The following is a 21,125-nucleotide window of genomic DNA, read 5'->3' as shown; positions in this document are numbered from 1 at the left end:
GTACTTCCATGTACAGAAGCAATGAAGATGATGATGTGACTTTTAAATTTTTGCCACTCTCATTGTGGTTTTGGTTCATATGACTCTAATTACTAATGGGATTGAGCATCTTTGTGTAAGTTTATAAATTATTTGTACTTCTTCTGTAAAATATCTTTCTATATCTTTTGCCCATTTCTCTATTAGGATGTCTTTAACTTGATGATTCATACCAATTCTCTAGATACTTCTAATTATTTTTTAGGTATATATTTTGTAAATATCTTCTCACACTTTGTAGCTTATATTTTCAGTCTCTCTTTTTTTGGAGACTGTGTCCTGCTCTGTCAACGGGGCTGGAGTGCAGTGATGCAATCACGGCTCACTGCAGCCTCGACCTCCCCAGGCTCAGGCGATCCTCCAACCTGAGCCTCCCAAGAAGCCAGGACTACAGGCACATACCACTACACCTGGCTAATTTTTGTATTTTTTTAGAGACGGGGTCTTGCTATGCTGCCCAGGCTGGTCTCGAACTCCTGGGCTCAAGCAATCTGCTGGCCTTGGCCTCCGAAAGTGCTAGGATTACAGGCTTTTCAGTCTCCTTATGATGTATTTTGATGAACAGAAGTTCTTGAGTGGAGTTTAAATAATCAGTCTTTTCTTTTGTAGTTTGTACGTGCTGTGTCTTATACAACAAAATCTTCCTATCCTGAGGTTATAACGATATTCTAACCATTTAACAGCTTCACCTCTTTAGTTCATATTTAAGTCTTTAATTTACCAGGAATTGATTTTTGTGTATAGGTATAAGATAGGGATTCCATTTCTTTCTCTCCCTTTTTTTTTTTTTAAATGAATAACCCATTGTGCTGGTATCATTTATTGAAAAAAAAAAATCTGTCCTTTCCTCATGATCTACAATGCCTCCTCTATCATAAAATAAGTTTTCATATATGGCTGGATCTGTTTCTGGGTCATTAGGTTCCACTGATCTATAAATCTATCCCTACACCTATCTCACAATTTCTTAATTAATATGGCTTTATATTAAATCTTGATATCTGATTAGGCAAATCTTTTCACCTTGTATTTCTTTGGAAGCATCTTGGTTATTGTGAGACTTGTCTTTTATGGAAATTTTATAATTAGCATTACAAATACACTAAGAGAATTTTTATTGAAATGTCAATCTACAGATGAATTTAGGAAGAATCAGCACCTAATAGTGTACGTTCCAATTTAAGACCTTGATAATTTATTTAAATCTTCTTTACTATTATAATATTCTTGATTATAATTTTCTCCAAAAGAGTCTTGCACATTTTTTGTTAGATTTACTCCTTAGTATTTCATCTTTTGGGTTGCTATTTTATCAACTAATTAATTAATTATTTAGAGACAGGGTCTTGCTCTGTTGCCTGGGCTGAGTGCAGTGGTACAATCATAGCTCACTGCACCCTTGAAACCCCGGGCTCAGGCAATCCTCTTGTTTCAGCCTCTTGAGTAGGTAAGACTATAGGCATGTGCCATCATGCCTGGCTAATTGTTTTTACGTTTTTGTAGAGATGGGGTCTCACTATATTGCCAAGGCTGGTATCAAACTCCTGGCCTCAAGTAATCCTCCTGTCCTGGCCTCCCAAAGTGCTAAGATGACAAGCGTGAGCCACCTCATCTAGCCTGCTATTTTTTTTTTTTCCTGAACTGCTTTTCTAAACAATTGCTCTACTGTAAACAAATACTGTTGAATTTTGTATGTTGACTTTTGTATTTAGCAATCATGTTAGATTTTAAATAATTTAATAATCAATCTGTGAATCCTTTGAGGCTTTCTAAAGAGACACCCTATCATATTTAATAATGGTAGATATATTGCTTTATTACTTTCTAGCTCTTATACCCTTTAATTCTTTTCCTTGTCTTACTGCACTGGCTAGGACATCCACTATAATGCTGAATAGAAGTAGTGACAGCAGGCATCCTTGTCTTATTCCTAATCTTAAAGATAATGTTTTCAACGTTTTACCATAATGCATGATGTATCCTGCAGATTTTTTTGTGGGTCCCTTTTGCAAGATTTTAAAAGTTCCATTTCACCCCTAGTTTCCAAGAGTTTGTCATGAATGGATGTTAAATTTTGTCAAATGCTCCCTCTCTCCACACCCTGTTGTCTTGAGATAATGAGCATGTTTTTCCTCCTTTCATCTATTTCATGATAAATTATATTAATTGACTTTCTCCAAACTGGTCAACCTTGAATGCGTGGGATAAAGCCAACTTGGTTGTTATGTATTATTTTGTATGTTATTGGATGCGGTTTGCTGATATCTACATGAGGATTTTTGCTAGTCATAAGTAGCACAGGCTGCTTTTAAAGGAAGTGAAAAGGAGCAGATAAAGGAAAATGTTTCAAATTTCAGATAATGTTTCAAATTCTGTGATGTTTCACTGCCATCTTGTGGCAGGAAGCAATGTCAGCAGTACACAGCTTTAAAATTTTAGCCAAGGTTATTTCACACTTAAGAGACAATTTATCATTTAGTGAAGCTCTTCAGAGAAAGCCAGGGATAAAGTCCACCTAAATGATATACTAAAAAGTACTGGAAAATCTGAACTTGCTCTTCCTAGATGCCTCTCGTTCAATTCATGGATTAGTTGCCAAGAATCAAGCTCTTCAGATATGGTTTTCTCAATTTCAGCCTGTGATGACTCAACCAACTTACACTATACAAGGTCAAAAAGATATAAACAGGAATGGTAATCTCTATTAGAAAAATTACTTCAGACCTTTCTCAGAAGCACACTGGATTCCTAATTTCATCAAGCTGTGTTTCGTTGTTCTTTCTTTAGAGCTAGTGGATAAAGAGGTTTAGTTTTTAAGGGAGTAGTGATAGGAGACTGTTTATTAATGGGAAGTGCTGTTGACAGGAGGGGGCTTAGCTCTTACACAGTCCTATAGGGATAGTTTGGGTTGGTTATCAGAATCAACGCTTTCTTAGCTAGAGAGTCCTCAGGAAGAGGCTTACCATTCTGGAATTGTGTCTCTACTCGCAGGTACTGCCGGAGCAGATCCATCACCACAGCCTTCATGTGGCCTCGGATGCCACTTCGGTACCTAGGCAAATAGAAAGTCTCCACTGGAAAACCTGACAATCCAACACTATTAAGCAATAAACCCAAAGGCCAAATTTACCTCCACGACATTCCACTGAACTGCTTTCCCTCTGAATAAAGAACAGCCTAAAATGAACTACAAAATTAACTTAAATTCTAAGTCTAAAAGAAATCTCACTATAGACAAGACCTTTTTTAATAAAGAAAAGACAACAAAACCCTGCATAGCCCCGCCTACCAACACCTTGATTCAGTTCCTACTGCTAAGTAGAAATTATTACCATACTCTTGAAATGGCTGAGATATCTGAAAAATTTATAAGTATCTTAAAGTTAAAAGCGTTCTGTGAGGCCGGGTGCCGTAGCTCACATCTGCAATCCCAGAACTTTGGGAGGCCAAGGCAGGAGGCTCACTTGAGTCTAGGAGCTCCAGACCAGCCTAAGCAATATGGCAAAACCTCTTATCTACAAAAAATACAAAAAATTTAGCCAAGCATGGTAGCATGTGACTGTAGTCCCAGCTACTCAAGAGGCTAAGGTGGGAGGATTGCTTGAGCCTGGGAGGTGGAGGTTGCAGTGAGCTGAGATTGTGCTACTGTACTACAACCTGGATGACAGTGTGAGACCCTGTCTCCAAAATAAATAAATAAATAAATAAATAAATAAATATGCTCTGTGAATATCCCTTTAGTATTAACAGCAACAACCACAATTACTTTTGCACCAACCTAATATAATAGGCTCCATAAGCTAAGAAGAAAAAATGTCATACTGGGCCCTGTGACAGAAGAAAAATTAGGAGCTTCATCAAAATGGCAAGGAAAAAGAAAACAACAAAATTTCTGTGCCTTATTAATTGACAGGCTGGACGCAGTGGCTCATGCCTGTAATCCCAACAGTTTGGGAGGCCGAGGCGGGTGGATCATTTGAGCCCAAGAGTTTGAGATGAGCCTGGGCAACATGGCAAAACCCCACCTCTTCTAAAAATACAAAAATTAGCTGGATGTGGTGGTGCACAGCTGTAGTCCCAGCTATTCAGAGGGGTTGAAACAGGAGGATCACCTGAGTTTCGGGAGGTTGAGGCTGCAATGAGCCATGATTGAGCCACTGCACTCCAGCCGGGGCAACAGAGTGAGACCCTGTCTCAAAAAATAATAATAAATAATTGACGGAAAAAAATGTAGAATATTAAGAAGTCAGAAATATTGAGCATGAGAGTTAGCTCACAATTCTAAGATATTTAGAAAAGACAAGGTACTTTCTAAGATATAAGGTGCTTTCTAATTTCTTGAAGTCAAATCTGAGGTAAATTTTTTTGTGACCACTTGAAAGAAAGGAAGACATGAGTGTGGACAGGTCTGGGAATCTGGAGTTACAAGTTACTACCTCTGTACCAGCTGAACAATGCTCTGAGTATTCATAAAGAAGACTTCCCGTTCAGATTTCCGGTTCAATGTAGCTGCATGGCTATCTAGGATGTTGGCAATCTAAGATATAAGAAAGGGAAAAAAATGAGGCCCAACCCAACAAAATGCCCCAAAGCATCAGCCTCTATAGCACGACCAGTAGGAATCTTCTTCTTATAACATGGCAATTCCTATCTCTCATATGTTGGCAGCAGCTGGAAGTTACTAGGCATAGTCTATATAGAGAATCATGCTAAATAAGCAAGCAGATTTCATCCCTTGTCACCCTTTCCCAGATGAATTAATGACTACATTACAAAAACTATCATCTTACCAATATCTGTTCAAGGTCAAGATCCAAACTTCACTCCCCACTTATCTACCTATATTCCCTCCATGTACATCTGCTTTATGGGTAAAGAGTAAAGATGCTGCCAAGGTAGTAAGAATGTCTCTGAAAATAAAACTACCAATAGGCCATGTGTGGTGGCTCACACCTGTAACCTCAGCACTTTGGGAGGCCAAGGAAGGAGGACAGCTTGAGTCCATGAGTTCAATACCAACCTGGGCAACATAACGAGACCCCCATCTCTATAAAAATTTTTTAAAAATTAGCTGGGCATAGTGGTGCACATCTGTAGCCCCAGCTACTTGGGAGGCTGAGGTGGGATGAGCCATCGAGCCTATGGGGTCAAGGCTACAGCGAGCCATGACCACACCACTGCACTCCAGCCTGGGCGACAGAGCGAGACCCTGTCTCAAAAATAAATAAATAAATAAACAGCTGGGCACGGTGGCTCACGCCTGTAATCCCAGCACTTTGGGAGGCCGAAGTGGGCGGATCACGAGGTCAGGAGATTGAGACCATCCTGGCCAACATGGTGAAACCCCGTGGCTACTAAAAATGCAAAAATTAGCTGGCATGGCGGTGTGTGAATGTAATCCCAGCTACTCTGGAGGCTGAGGCAGGAGAATTGCTTGAACCCAGGAGGCAGAGGTTGCAGTGAGCAGAGATCAGCCACTGCACTCCAGCCTGGCGACAGAGCTAGACTCCATCTCTAAATCAATGAATGAATGAATGAATGAATCAATCAATCAATCAACTAATATCACTCTATTTTCAATTCATGAAAATACCTCTAATTAGGGAATAGCCCCAGGAACAAAGTTATAAGGTATACATGATCCAAGTGTGCTTTTCTCATAACTACAGATACTTTATCCTTCACATACAGTACTTTCACTGTTGGGTTTGTACCCTGAGGCAGTTTTGTGAGGAATACGATGCTTAAAAATATACAAGCACAACATCCAAAAAGTAAGGAGGATCCAAATAGGAAGGAATCCTACAACATAAACTCTGGCATTGGTAGCCAGAAAAAAATATAGTGTTATCCTATAAATACCTGCTGGCTGGGAAACTGACAGAGGACTGATGTGATGTTGCTAGCATACTGAGCCATTTCCTTCTTGATAGACTTCTCCACATTGGGGGGAATGCGGCCAGACACACTGGTCATGATATCTTGCAATTCTAGGAGAGGCAGGGAGGGATCTCTGAGGGTTTTCATCAATCGCTCTACCCAGTCTTTTACCTAAAAAGAAAGCATTGGTAAAATAGGACCCAAGTTAACACAATACCCCAAATAAAAATATATATAGTTGTCATTCTGTATATGTGGGAAATTGGTTCCAGAACCACCACTCATATATGAAAATGTGCACATACTTGAGCCCTACGGAACCCATGCATAGAAATAGTTGTGGGTTCCATATCTCATCAATACTGTAATTTTGATCCATGTTTGGCTGAAAAAATCCACATATAAGTGGACCCACACAGTTCAAACCTGTATTGTTCAAGAGTCAACTATATCTGAATTCACTATCATATACTACTTCTTTTCAATAAAAATTTATATAATTTTCAATAGATATGGGGTCTTGCTATGTTGATCAGGCTGGTCTCAAACTCCTGGCCTCAAGCAATCTTTCCATCTCAGCTTCCCAAAGTGGTGAGATTACAGGCATGAGCCAACTATCATAGAGTACTTTGAAATTGCAACATAAGCATCTAACATTGTCCCTATTCTCCAGTTTAAAAAGGACTAATCACGGGCGGGCACAGTGGCTCACACCTATAATCCCAGCACTTTGGGAGGTCGAGGCGGGCAGATCACAAAGTCAGGAGTTCAAGACCAGTCTGGCCAACGTGGTGAAACCCCACCTCTACTTAAAAAAAAAAAAAAAAATTTGCCGGGCCTGGTGGCACGTGCCTACAATCCCCACTACTCAGGAGGTTAAGGCAGGAGAATCACTTGAACCCAGGAGGTGGAGGTTGCAGTTAGCTGAGTTTGTGCCATTGCACTCCAGCCTGGGCAGCAGAGCAAGACTCCGTCTCGAGGAAAAAAAAAAAGGAGTAATCACAATTAAATGTGAAGTCCATGACAAGGATAAGAAACGTGGATTTAAAGACCTCAAGTCCCACAACTGAAGGTGAAAGAGTTCTAGGCCAAACAGCTTTCTTTTCCTCCCTCTTAAACAATCATTATGAGACTTGGAACTATTTTGGAGAATAGGTATCCCATTTGTACATCCCTTCCCCAGGAGACGTGATTCATACCTTGCTGCTAAAGAAAGGATCTGGAAGGCAGTATCCATTCATTACGTTGACCAGATTATCCAGGACATAATGGAACACTCGATGGAGTTTCTCGCCTCTGAGTGCCGTGCTCTGGATCCGTGGCAGACTACCTGTGTGAAGTTCAGCCTGTCAACCCCAACAAGAGATCAAGTCATCTACTACTTTTGATCTAAGGTACAAACACACCACTGCAACTTAAGAGTTATCATTCAAAATCGAGACATCATACCCAGCTACCAGGAGGGAAGTCAATGGAGGAAACATAAGGAAATTACAGAATCTTAGTATTACAGTAACTCTTGCAAACTCTAGTTCCATAATACTACAGGTACAAATACAAGGCATAAGATTAATAGGGGACAAAGCTAAAGAAAACACTGGCAAACCAAGCACTGAAATCACTTGCCTCTCCAAACGACCAAGTTCTTTAGCTCTTAGAGAGCAATATTCGGAGCACCTTCCTACTCACCTGCTGAACCTTGCTGGGGTTGTCCAGTTGCATTTTGGCTAGTACACAGCCAGGGTCAAGAGCTGCTCCAGGTCGCTTGACGTAATGGATACAGCCAGACTCCACAGCTGTTAAGGTCATTACCATCTTCATCACCTATAGTGAAAAATAAATTAGACTCAGATTTATCTCTCTTTACACAGGTGAGTGCTTAAAAGAGGTAAATTTTTCCCTTAGCATCTAAGTTGGACCACACCTAATTTGACCAAGAAAAAATGGGAATTTACCAACATCTCCTAGGGACTATCAAGGCAGGCAATTAGAAAATCTCTCAGTACCTCACTTTGGGAATTAATAACAGTTATTGACATCTCCCATTTCTAACTTTTAAAACCATTTTGGCATAATTTGTGATTATATTTGTTTTGTACTTAGAAAGTAAGGAACAATTTAATATCCTCATACCAGTGAATCCAATCTAAGACATCCAGGCCAAAACCTAAGGATCATTCTTCACTCCTCTTTCTCCCTTACCTACCAATTACCAACCCAGCCAGGCATATCTTCTAAACCTTTCTCAAAAATCTTCCTCTCTTGCCATCTTTTCGGTTTACGCCTTCTTCATTTCTGGCCCAAAGTACTTCAAAGACCCCCTAAGAGATCTCCCTACTTGCTACATATCTCCCGCAAGGTCACGAAAAGCAATCTTCCTAGACCCCAAATCTCATCATACTACTTTTCCACTTAAATCTTTCAGAGATTACCCGCTGCCTCCAGGATAGGGTAAACTTACTAGTATGGCTTACAAGATCCTTCATAACCTCACATTCAAGATCTCACATTACTTCTTTAGCATCTCTGCTTGTCCCTCCCCATTAAACCTTAGTCTATTCTCAAGCCACACCAACACATACTTGCAGTTCCCTAAATACACTGTGCTGTCTTGCTTCTGTCTTTGTACATGCTATTCCTTCAACTTTAAGCACTCTTCCCTGCCCTTTTTCACCTGCTCTATCACTATCTGTCTTTCAAAACTAAGATCAAATGTCTCTTCTTTCAGAATATCTTCCCATACAAGCTTAGCTTGATTTGGGTTAGGTGACCCTCTGCACTCTATGCTTAGCTCTCTTAAAATTAATCACATGACATTTCTTGTCTGTTTTGTGCCCCACCTCCATGTATTTTCTCTGGATAGCCAGCAGTTAGGACACCTAACATTCAACAAGTGCTATTGCCTAGTATGTATTTTTAGAGCTAGAGATTCCTCATGTGCCAAAGTGTTTTTATGTGTTTTAAAAATCTTAAGGTTCACACTTCTAATTAAGCCAACTGATGTTTCTTTTTCATTCTTACTTCCAATCTGTTACCTTTTTTTTTTATTTTTTAGAAACAGGGTCTTGATTTGTGGCACAGGCCACAAATTGTACCACTCCAGTACAGTGGTACAATCTCCATTCACTGCTGCCTTGAATTCCTGGGCTCAAGGGATCCTCCTGACTTAGCCACCAGAGTGGCTGGGTAAACAGGCATGTGCCACTGTATGCCACTAATTTTTTAATTTTTCATAGAGACAGGGTCTCACCATCTTGCCCAGGCTAGTCTTGAACTCCTGGGCTCAAGCGATCTTCTTGTCTCAGCCTCCCAAAGTGGTGGGATTACAAGCACAAGCCACTGCTCCCAGCCTCCTTTCTGTAACTTTTCAGTCCTAGTCCATCCCAGCCAACCCTTTTCCTACCTTCCCCTCCCATGATCCCACAGTCCTTTCACCACCCTGACCTCAATCTCAGCATAGCACTGGCCAGCAAACACATGACCTCCATCTTCTACAATGTACTGGATTAACTTCCCAGCAGAAGGTGAGCGCATCACCGATGGGTCATTTTCCTTCTCAAACACACAGGTTTTATTGCCAATCGTGATGCGATACCTAGGAGACAAGTGGAAGTATGTAAGCTAAGAAAGCACCTCAGAATGTAAAGGAGAATGGTAGAGAATATCAACCTTCAAAGAAAAAAATCCTGAACTTTATTATACACACACACACCCCCATTCACTGCATCTTTGTTTATAATGTCAATTAACAAAAATTTCCTTCAATAAGGATCAGATTAAATATCATATAATCATATAATGGAATACTACATGACTATTAAAAATAACAGGTACCACCATTTAAAAAAACACACACAAAGATATTGATGACGTAATAGCTAACATTTCTTGAAGCCTAGCTATGTTGTGGCAATGTTCTACACATTTTCAACATGTTAATTTATTTCATTCTCATAACACCATAACTGGTGTTGAACATTTGTGAATTTCTTTTTTTTTTCTTTTGAGACGGAGTTTTGCTCTTGTTGCCCAGACTGGAGTGCAATAGAGTGATCTCGGCTCACCGCAACCTCCACCTCCCAGGTTCACGTGATTCTCCTGCCTCTGCCTCCCAAGTAGCTGGGACTACAGGCATAAGCCACCACATCTGGTTAATTTTGTATTTTTAGTAGATACAGGGTTTCATCATGTTGGCCACGCCAGTCTTGAACTCCCGACCTCAGGTGATCCACCTGCCTCGGCCTCCCAAAGTGCTGGGATTACAGGCGTGAGCCACCGCGCCCAGCCACATTTGTGAATGTATTTAAAGAAAAACAGTATGTACATGAGTGTAACTTGTATATGCATATAAAATTTCTACTCAAATATATAAGAAACTTTTAACAATGGTTACTTATAAAAAGGGGAACTTATTTTTCATTGTCCACATACACTGCAGTGGTAAGGAGACATGTTTTTAATTATAAACACTTTTATACTCTTGATATTTTTGTTAAGTGCATGTACTATTTTTTTTTTTAACTACAAATGAGTACCAAAAAAAGCCTGGGAAAATCCCAAGAGCTAGTAACTAATAAGAGAAAAGGCTAATAGGATACCAGCAAATGGACCTCAAACAGCCACTTACCTATCCACTTCCTCTTTCATATACGTAGTATAACTGCTGCCATCATAGGACAAGAGCAGTCCACCGTCACTCAGCCGATGTACATCTACTTCTACACATGAGCCATTCATGATCACCACATAGGAGTTGGGGGACTGTCGAGTCACCTGTAGGGAATGAGAATGAGGATCAGTGTGTCCCTTCCAGGTACAGCTCCAAACGAAATTTGAATGCTTCAAAAATACAGGTAAGAAAGATCTGTCAGGAGGAAGAAAATTCATGGCACTGATGCTATTTACATCAGTGTCTGTGGACATGGCTCAGTCCTGCTGTAAGCAAAGAGGACAACACAACCTTAGCTGTTTTTCCCAACTGTGGTTGTTCCCTGTCTCTCCTTTATCTCTTGGCGGTATATGTGAAGTTGAAGAACAACAAAAAAGATTTTCATAGAACAACAAATGCTGCTTCAGGACACTGACACAAATAATGACGGTAATTCACTAATACCCCCATCCCTGCATTAAATCAAACTTTTTCTCCTGACTCAACTTAAAGAAAGATAGCTAAAAAAGTAAGGTGCAAGCTCCAATGGGGTTCTGCATACCTTAAGTACATACTTGACTCCCTCATAGATAAGTTCAACATCTACTGTATTCAGAAGTGTATGAGCAGGAAGGACTTGACCCCTGAAAGAACAACAATGCGAAAGAAACTTACTACAAAGTTCTAACAGTTAATAAGAGAATCTAAAAGATTATTAATTGTAGCATTTCCTAGAATAACAAAAGACTAGAAACAACCTAAATACCTAAATGATCATTTGTAAGGAATTGATCACATCAATTATGAATCTTATAATGGATTTTTTTAAATTAGGGTAAAATACACATTACATTAAATTTGCCATCTTAACCATTACAAAATGCACAGTTCTATAGTGCTGGGGATACTAACACTATTCTGCAACCAATCTGCAGGACTTTTTCATCTCGCAAAAGTGAAACTCTACACCCATTAACAACTCCCAATTTCCCCCTCCCCCCAGTTCCTGGTAACTGTCATTCTACTTTCTGGTTCTATGAGTCCAACTACTCTTCATACTTCATATAAGTAAAACCATATAGTATTTGTCTTTTTGTGACAGGCTTAATTCACTTGCCCTAATGTCCTTAAGATCCAGCTATGTTTTAGCATGTGTCAGAATTTCCTTCTTCTTTAAGGCTGAATAATACTCTATTGTATGTATATGCCACATTTTGTTTATCCAGTCACCCATCAACCAACATCTGAGTTGCTCCCATCTTTTAGCTACTGTGAATAATCCTCCTATGAATGTGGCTGTGCAAGTATCTTTCAGACCCTGCTTTCAATTCTTTCAGAATACCCAGAAGTGGTATTACCAGATCATATGGTAATTCTATTTTTAATTTTTTCAGTAATTGCAATACCATTTTTCAATAGTGGCTGCATCATTTTACATTCCCATCAAGAGTGCACAAGTGTCCCAATTTCTCTACGTACTTGCCAATACTTGCTATTTTCTGTTTTTTGACAGTGGGCATCCTAATGGGTGTGAGGTGATATCTCATCATGGTTTTGATTTTATTTACGTAATGATTAGTGATGTTGCGCATGTTTTCACATGTGGAACAAAACATACAGACATTAAAAAGATGTGAACTAAAAAACACTTTAAAAAATATACTGTTGAGTTAAAAAAGCAAGGTAAAGAACAGCTTCATAGCATGCTACCATTTGAGTTTTAAAAAACCAGGAGGTGGGAAGAAACAAATATTACATGTTGATACGGTTCAGCTGTGTTCCCACTCAAATCTCTTCTTGAACTGTAGCTCCCATAATTCTCATGTGGTGTGGGATGGACCCAGTGGGAGACACTTGAATCATGGGGGCGGTTCCCCCATACTGGTGGTAGTGAATAAGTCTCGTGGTAGTGAATAAGTCTCACGAGAGCTCATCATTTTATAAGGGGAAACCCCTTTCACTTGGCTCTCATTTTCTCTCTTGGCTGCCACCATGAAAGATGTGTCTTTGCTCTTCCTTTGCCTTCCGCCATGATTGTGAGGCCTCCCCAGCCATCTGGAACTGTGACTCAATTAAACTTCTTTCCTTTAAAATTAGCCAGTGTTGGGTATGTCTTTATTAGCAGTGTGAGAACAGACTAATATACATGTATATGTTCATGTAAGTTTAGGATATCTTTGGAAGGTTAGAAAAGAAATTAGTAATATGAATTTACTACAGGGGACGGAAACTGGATGGCCAAGGAACAGAGGTAAGAGAGAGACTTTTCACTGCTTATCTTTTTTGTGCCTTTTGAATTTTGAACCACATGAATGCGTTAACTGTTCTTAAAGATAAAGATTAAGTTGGGCGCAGTGGCTCACACCTGTAATTCCAGCTATTTGGGAGGCCAAAGCGGGCAGATCACGAGGTCAAGAGATCAAGACCATCCTGGCCAACATGTTGAAACTCTGTCTCTACTAAAAATACAAAAACGAGCTGGGCGTGGTGGCGCATGCCTGTAGTCCCAGCTACTCAGGTGGCTGAGGCAGGAGAATCCCTTGAACCTGGGAGGCGGAGGTTACAGTGAGCAGAGATCACGCCACTGCACTCCAGCCTGGTGACAGAGCAAGACTCCATCTCAAAAAAAAAAGATAAAGGTTAAACATGAAAAAATTATAAAACTTCAGTGTAAGCATATCTACTCCTAGCAACTGAAACTTTATTTGAGAGTCTTAAAAAAGGCCGGGCAGCCGGGCACGGTGGCTCACGCCTGTAATCCCAGCACTTTGGGAGGCCGAGGTGGGTGCATCACAAGGTCAGGAGATTGAGACCATCCTGGCTAACACGGTGAAACCGTGTCTCTAATAAAAATACAAAAAAAAGTAGCCGGGCGTGGTGGCAGGTGCCTGTAGTTCCAGCTACTCGAGAGGCTGAGGCAGGAGAATGGCATGAACCCGAGAGGCGGACCTTGCAGTGAGCCGAGATCGTGCCACTGCACTCTAGCCTGGGCAACAGTGCGAGACTCTTTCTCAAAAATAAAAAAAAAAAAATAAAATAAGTAAAAAACAAAAGCATTTTAAAAGGAGGTGGGGGGAGGCTTGTAGAGGAAAATGCATTTGACATATTTGTACACCAATAAGAAAACTATTTAACTAGGTTACAGATTATATGTTGCAGAACAGAAATAAATAAGACTGGATTGGTAAAAAGCGGCCCATGTATACAGGGAGTTGAAAGTCACGCCAAGGGATTTAGATTTGATACAGAAGAGAAATGCCAAGCTGCTGAAGGTTTTACTACATGAGAGTAACATAGTGAAAGATACTTATCATAGGACTTGAATAACTCTGAAATCTCAGTTCAATTTTTAAATTTTGTTTCTTTTCTTTCTTTCAGATACCTCAAAAGGGAATTGATATAAGTCTAACAACACAGAAGGAAATAAAAGTGCCTGTGATTAAAGTGCTTTAAAATGATTAGCCACTTGGAACATTCCTCTGGGGACTCAAAGGCAGAGCTTAGTCTCCTCAATCAGCATTAGAAATTAGTTTAGCCCCATAGACGTCTGACCCTCTACTTGAAAGACTCATGAGGTCATCCTGAATATCAGCCTTAATTATTTATCTCTGAAAGGTGGTGCAGGTAATACATGAAATATTTAGGGTTCAGCGCTAGGGAGAAATACCAGATTTTTATCACCAGGGTTTGGAGAGATTTGATACTTATACAGGACAGAATATCTACTGCAGCTGGATTCCAGTTTTTAAAGAAGCAACCTGTTCTAACTGTGGTATAAGTTAATGTCTAGAATCTGCAGTTAGACTCCCCAAATAATTTGCCATAAACATCAACATCCCCTCTCTTTCTTGCCACCATGGTCCATGAATAACAAGTAGCACTCATAAGCTGCCAGGAATGGACAGAAGAATAAATGGGTCTTTGAGCTTCAGTCCCTGTACCCAGGACCATTGATTAGTTTGTGTAGCCTACAAGAAAAAAAGCCTACCTTTCTAAGGAGTGAAGGAAGTTAGAGACACTATTCCGCAGGCTCACATCTGCCACGTGGAGGGCCCCACACACAACCCCCAACATGGTGTCAGGTCGTTCAGCCTGAAAAGAGGAAAAAGAGGGCAGATCAAATACATGGTCACTTGGCACCACAGCCTCTCAAATGAAATCAGGCTCAAATTTGTTGTGATGAAACAGCTAGCAATGAAAATCTCCATTCTCACTGCCCAACTGATTTTTTAGATAAAAACGAACACACTCACTTTTAGAATTTGATTAGAGGCACCATTTGAAGAGAAATGAAAAACAACTTTCTTCTTCTCTCCCTAAGACTTCCACTGAGCCAATCATTGAGTAGCTCAAAAATAGGCTTCTGACAGAAATAAATTTAAAAAAACACAACGATTTGGCTACTGATAATCTCAAAGAAAAACGGTGTATAGCCAAAATTTGGACCTCCAAATTATATGAATCTAACGATTTTATACAAAATCTTGGATAATTTAGCATAGCCCCAGGAATTAAGGAATAAGTGATAACTCTTGATCTAAATGAGGCCTCTCTCTTCAGCATCTGGTAGATACAGAAGTTGGCAACTATGGACCAGATTTAACATTAAATGAAGAAAAAGAAAGTAATTCAATCTCTGCATGCCTCTCTTCAAATATACCTCAGGAAGTAATGCTAGAACATAAAATGACTGTGTTACACAAGCACAGGAACCATCAGAGTGCTAAAATTACACTGACTCCTAGATTTTTCCAGGTAGATCAAGAACCATTTACATTAGAATCAAATAAACTTCATTTAGTGACAGGGATTGAGCACACAAGTCTATAAAAACCCAATCCCAGCATCTGTTTGTGCAAGTGGAGAAATACACACCTGTACTTTTTCTGCTATCAGTCTGTCCAGCCAGCCAGTATCAATTCTGTTCATCTGAAAGCTTTCAGTCTCTAACAATTTGATCAGGTATTCAACTGTAGTTCGAAAGTCACCCCGAATAGACAGCTCCTTCAAAGCCACCACCATGTTTCTGGGAGAAGAACAGAGGCCAATCTGTTTCAGCAACAAACACTTCAATGTTTTTCAATCATTTTAAAGATCTGTTTGGCCAGGCATGGTGGCTCACGCCTGTAATCCTAACACTTTGGGAGGCCAAGACAGGCGGATCACAAAGTCAGGACATCGAGACCATCCTGGCTAACACGGTGAAACCCTGTCTCTACTAAAAATACAAAAAATTAGCCAGGCGTGGTGACGGGCACCTGTAGTCCCAGCTACTCGGGAGGCTGAGGCAGGAGAATGGTGTGAACCCAGGAGGCGGAGCTTGCAGTGAGCCAAGATCACACCACTACACTCCAGCCTGGGCAACTGAGCAAGACTCTGCCCCCCCCAAAAAAATAAAGATAAAAATAAAAGAAAGAACTGTTTCATTCCTTTGGAATCTTGAGAGGGAAGGGAGAGAGGCAGTTCCAAAAACAAATAAGGGTGCACATGTTAAGTGTGCTCATTCATGTGCATTCGAGAGAGGAAAATTCGCAAAAAGTCACAAAACATATGAATTCTAACTGATATTACCATAAGAGCATCAGCAAATCAGAAACATTTCATTATAATGAGTACAGAACAAATTATAACAAATTATACGCAAACCACCCTCAGCTTTTACTTACTAAGTTTCCCTTATTCCATTCATTTATTGTTGGCTAACAAGAATTAGGGCATTAATTCTCCCTATCCTTATACCTTATTTATTTTATGTATAATTTATATACAGTAAAATATACTTATTTTAAGTATACAGTTCAATGAATTTTCCCAAGTGCTTAATTTAAAGATTTCCATACAGTAAAGCAACTCTCTGGGTGCAGTCATATATCAGCCTGACACTGCATGTGAGAGTGTTTTTTTTTTAAACTGCATTTTGGATATCTATGCAATGTTTTGCTCATTACTTTTATTACTTCCCAGTTAAGTGCAAAGTGATCCAATTTTAGCAGAATTTCAAATACTAGTGGGCTTTTCTGTATATTTATGCCCAGTGTCTATCCTGCACGGGACAGGTACTTACTTCAACAAATATTAATTATGTACCTCATATTAATAAGACACATACTATGATTGTAAGGAAGAAAGAACATAAATACAATAATCACTTTCAAAATATATGGCAGAATATCATCAATGCCAGTCAGAATACTTACACAAAGTTCTGGAGAGGTTGTAAGAAGGGAGAAATTCATCTCCCTACAGTTTCATGAAAAATGTGGAATCTGACATGGGCTAAAGTATAGCTGATAATTGTAACTGTGAGAGGAATCATATTCCAGGTGGTCCAGGCATTCCCTCAGCCTAAAGTATTATTCTGTTGCCCACCTCTGTCCTCCTTTCTATGTCCTCCTTTGACCTGACTTACTTCTACAAACTTCCAATTATCAATCCAGATGTCACTGTCTTCTGGGATACCTTCCCAGAACCCCTCTAGACTGAGTTAGTTGACTCATCTGTATGATCCTATAATGCCCTTAAATAATCTGACTATCATCATACTTAATACATTGTATTTTAACTGCCAATTGTCTTACACCCACTGGATTGTAAAGATTTGTGAGGAGAGAGATTCTATTTTGGACCTCACTGTATTGCCAGAACCGGTAGATAGTAGATACTCAGTAAATATTTGTTGAATAGAATGAATGAATGGGCCTGGCAGAGTGGCTCACACCTGTAATCCCAGCACTTTGGGAGGCCGAGGTGGGCAGATCACTTGAGGTCAGGAATTCGAGACCAGCCTGGCCGACACGGTGAAGCCCGTCTCTACTACAAATACAAAAACTAGCTGGGTGTGGTGGTGGGCACTCCATGTCAGAAAAAAAAAAAGAATAAATGAATGAACAGAGGAAACAGCAAGAACAAAGAAGCAGAGGGAAGAAACTACAGGTTGACAAAATTAGCCAGGCATGGTGGCACGTGCCTGTAATCCCAGTTACTCAGGAAGCTGAGGCAGGAGAATCACTTGAACCCAGGAGGAAGAGGTTGCAGTGAGCTGAGATGGTGCCACTGCACTCCAGCCTGGGCGACAGAGCAAGACTCTGTCTCAAAAAAAAAAAGGAAAATACAGCTTGAGTTCAGGGAATGGTATGATTGAAGCAGAGGTATAAGGATAGGAATGATTGGCTAATCCATTCAACCAACGTTTACTGAATGCTTACTATGTTCAGGGGATATAGCAGTAACAATACCATGTTCTCATGGTATTTAGATTATGACCCATGGGAAATTATACTGGAATATACTGGAATATATGAGTTGGGGCATTCTGGCAAACAAAAGTCCAAACCTCAAGCTGAGATACAGACCTAATGTAATGAAGAAATAAGAAACAAAGAAAGCTCTAAGCTGAAGAATGAACTTTTGGCATAGTGTCAAGGAGACTTACTGTAGACAACGTATTTTTAACATGCTAAAAATTAAGCTAGTTAGCTTTGTACGGTAGACAAATGTACAGAGCTGGTCAGAAATAAGGAACAAGGCTTCTGGATTGGGTTATAGGACATTCCCTGAAGAAAATACACAGTGGTCTGCCAAATCAGGACTTAAACCTAAATGCCAACAGAGGCCAGTCTGGGAACATAAATGAGTGAGGCAGACTGAATAGGAGCTGTGTTAACTACAAAGTTTATGTCCCATCGAAAAGAAGCAGCCACACAAAACTAGCTGTTTTTTGTTTGTTTTTTGTTTTTTTGAGGCGGAGTTTTGCTCTTATTGCCCAGGCTGGAGTGCAATGGCGTGATCTTGGCTCACTGCAACCTCAGCCTCCTGGGTTCAAGTGATTCTCCTGCCTCAGCTTCCCGAGTAGCTGGGATTACAGGCACTTGCCACCACACCTGGCTAATTTTTGTATTTTTAGCAGAGACGGGGTTTCACCATGTTGGCGAGGTTGGTCTCAAACTCCCGACCTTAAGTGATCTACCCACCTCGGGCTCCCAAAGTGCTGTGATTACAGGTGTAAGCCACCATGCCCAGGCAAAATTAGCTAACTTTTAACGATTAGAATGTACAACCAATGTTGTCATTATAGTCCTACTTTTAAGAGCTAGCAGAAATTCATATTTTGATTTCAATCTCCTGATTTTTTAATATTGTCAAATTAAAAAAAATTAACACTCTGTGAGCCCATCAAAACACATCTGTACGTTGAGACTCACCAGAAAGCCAACAATTTGCAAGCTCTAGTGTAAACCTTTTTCACTTTGCAGAGCATAATATGGCAGCGAATATGCTTATAAGGCAACTTCATATCAATATTTTTTTCTGGTAGCAGTGTTTTAATTTTGAAAAATTCCACTTATAGTTTTGAAGAATGAGAAGAAATGTAAAGGACAAAATAGAGAAATAATGAGATTTCCCTACTTCTAAAAATAATATTAAAAACCAATTAATCAAGGCTGGGTGCAGTGGCTCATGCCTATAATACCAGCACTTTGTGGGGCTATTAGAGCCCAGGAGTTTGAGACTAGCCTGGGCAACAAAGGGAGACCCCACCTCTACAAAAAATTTAAAATTTGCTGGACATGATGGTGCACACCTGCAGTCCCAGCAATTCAAGAGGCTGAGGCAAAAGGATTGCTTGAGCCCAGGAGGTCGAGGTTTCAGTGAGCTATGACGGCACCACTGCATTCCAGCCTGGGTGACAGAGCAAGACTCTGCCTCTTAAAATTAATTAATTCAGGAAATTGATAAAAATATAAAACTAATCAATAAGTGTTTATTAACACAAACAACCATATATTAGGATTAATAAATTACTAATAAACAAATGCTATTTATTAATACTAATAAACACTTATTAATTACCTACTCCGTGTACAGTTCAAAGGTAAAGGGAATGGTATTAAATGTTTGATACAAGGCAATAAACCATTAAAAAACAGAAAAGAACTAGTTCAAGTTTCAATTTTGGATAGATATTCCAAAAGATCTAAGCTGTTAAAATTACCTCCTTCAGCTCTATGTTTTAGGCAAGCAAAAGTGCTGTTAATATTCATTGTTTATGATTAATAGAATATTATCTAACATTTATGATATAGCAGTTATATTTGCATAAGCTGTTATATACAGCACACTAAGGTCTCTTATATTAGCAATGTCCTTTTCATAATATGAGCAGTATAATTTTATTATTTTAATTAACTATAAGAGTACATCATGGTGACTATGGCTCATAACAATAGATTGTGTACTTGAAAATTGCTAATAGATTTTAAGTCTTCTCACAAGAAAAAAATAAAATAAAAGTCTATGATTTATTTGATACCTAGTTCTTGGCCAAGAATCTACCTCCCCTCAATAACAATACTGTTCCTGTGGAAAAATAAGATACCTTTAAAGCAATCAATTTTATACATTTATCAAAAATATTTGAAAGGAAAAATACTTCAAAAGGCTCAGAACAACAAACAGAAAAACATCTGCCAAGCACTGCATAATTTAATACAACACAAATGCAAGTACAATTAAAGATATTCAAAATTTCTTCAAAAAGGTTGTTCATATTATTACTTTGACAGCAGATGATTCCTATTCCCATGCTCACACCTTCACTTAAGATTAGCACAAATTTATTTTGTAAAATGCAATCAAATGCTATTATACTCACGAAATTGCCTCCTCTCTGTTTTCTCCCCAAGAAAAGCAGTGACCAAACTGAGAATCAGCAAATTCATGAAGTCCCCCTGCAGCGGCAACACTGAAATATCCCCAAACATTCTTATTGCTACGGAAATTTAGTTCCTGAACTGTTCCTGAGCTGGGCTTAAAACCCTGTTAGAGAATAAAGAATGAGAGACCATATTATGTTTCGAAGGAAAAGAAGATTTATATATTCATTGTTTAAGTTCTGTGTTAATCACACACAGAAGCAGAGAAGACACACAAAAATGATAAAGGCCAAGACCCAGTGCCATAGACCCACTGAAGACTCTACAGTGACTTAAGTGGGATTAAGTAACCAATGAAGCAACGACCATTTACTTATCTGCTCTGAGAAACCTCTATATTTCCCACTCCAGAGGAAGTCCCAAGATATTTCAGAAGTATACTCTCAGATACTATCTTAACATTAAAGTTCATTAAAAGGAGGTATAAACCTTTTAAGTGATGGGTTACCTCATCTGGATTTTCACTAGTGATCCGAGCAGCAATAACATGGCCCCTTGGGCAAGGAACGTGTGCAGAATCTTCAAAATCAATGGGAGAATCACCCCAGGGAGATACTCCGTACATCATACGGATATCCTTGATTCTATATAGAGGAATCCCCATGGCAATCTGAAAGGTAATAAAACACACATCTTTAATTTTTCAGTTACTTCCCTTAAAGTGTAGAGGCTATCAGATAACCTAAAATATTTTTATTTTTGGAGCCACTCCCTAAAACATTCTATTTTTATAACCTGTATTCTACAATCATCAACTCTAAGTTGCTTGAAATACAATATATCACTACATATAAGTAGTTAGAATATTCTCCACTTCTAAAGAAGTTCCCACATTCCTAATGCAA

At 39.4% G+C, this 21,125-nt stretch overlaps 1 protein-coding gene across 14 annotated transcripts in view; it reads right to left on the bottom strand.

The window, feature by feature from the left end:
- The window catches only part of ACACA (acetyl-CoA carboxylase alpha), a 335,341-nt gene that overhangs the window by 155,604 nt on the left and 158,612 nt on the right, over positions 1–21,125 (bottom strand). For all 14 annotated transcript variants that reach the window (XM_024234623.3, XM_054536750.2, XM_054536755.2 and 11 more), the window contains 12 exons: positions 20,729–20,890; positions 20,220–20,383; positions 15,443–15,593; positions 14,556–14,659; positions 11,130–11,211; positions 10,547–10,692; positions 9,364–9,514; positions 7,609–7,743; positions 7,119–7,265; positions 5,902–6,090; positions 4,476–4,576; positions 3,003–3,091 (listed from right to left, as the gene is read on the bottom strand). In XM_024234623.3, coding sequence (XP_024090391.1) covers positions 3,003–3,091; positions 4,476–4,576; positions 5,902–6,090; positions 7,119–7,265; positions 7,609–7,743; positions 9,364–9,514; positions 10,547–10,692; positions 11,130–11,211; positions 14,556–14,659; positions 15,443–15,593; positions 20,220–20,383; positions 20,729–20,890 — 1,621 coding nt within the window. The remainder of the gene's footprint in view (positions 1–3,002; positions 3,092–4,475; positions 4,577–5,901; positions 6,091–7,118; positions 7,266–7,608; positions 7,744–9,363; positions 9,515–10,546; positions 10,693–11,129; positions 11,212–14,555; positions 14,660–15,442; positions 15,594–20,219; positions 20,384–20,728; positions 20,891–21,125) is intronic.

Source organism: Pongo abelii, chromosome 19, assembly GCF_028885655.2.
Source record: "Pongo abelii isolate AG06213 chromosome 19, NHGRI_mPonAbe1-v2.0_pri, whole genome shotgun sequence".
Lineage (NCBI taxonomy): Eukaryota > Metazoa > Chordata > Mammalia > Primates > Hominidae > Pongo > Pongo abelii.
The sequence above is the reverse complement of the archived record's forward strand: the minus strand, read 5'-3'. Positions and strand labels throughout refer to the sequence as shown.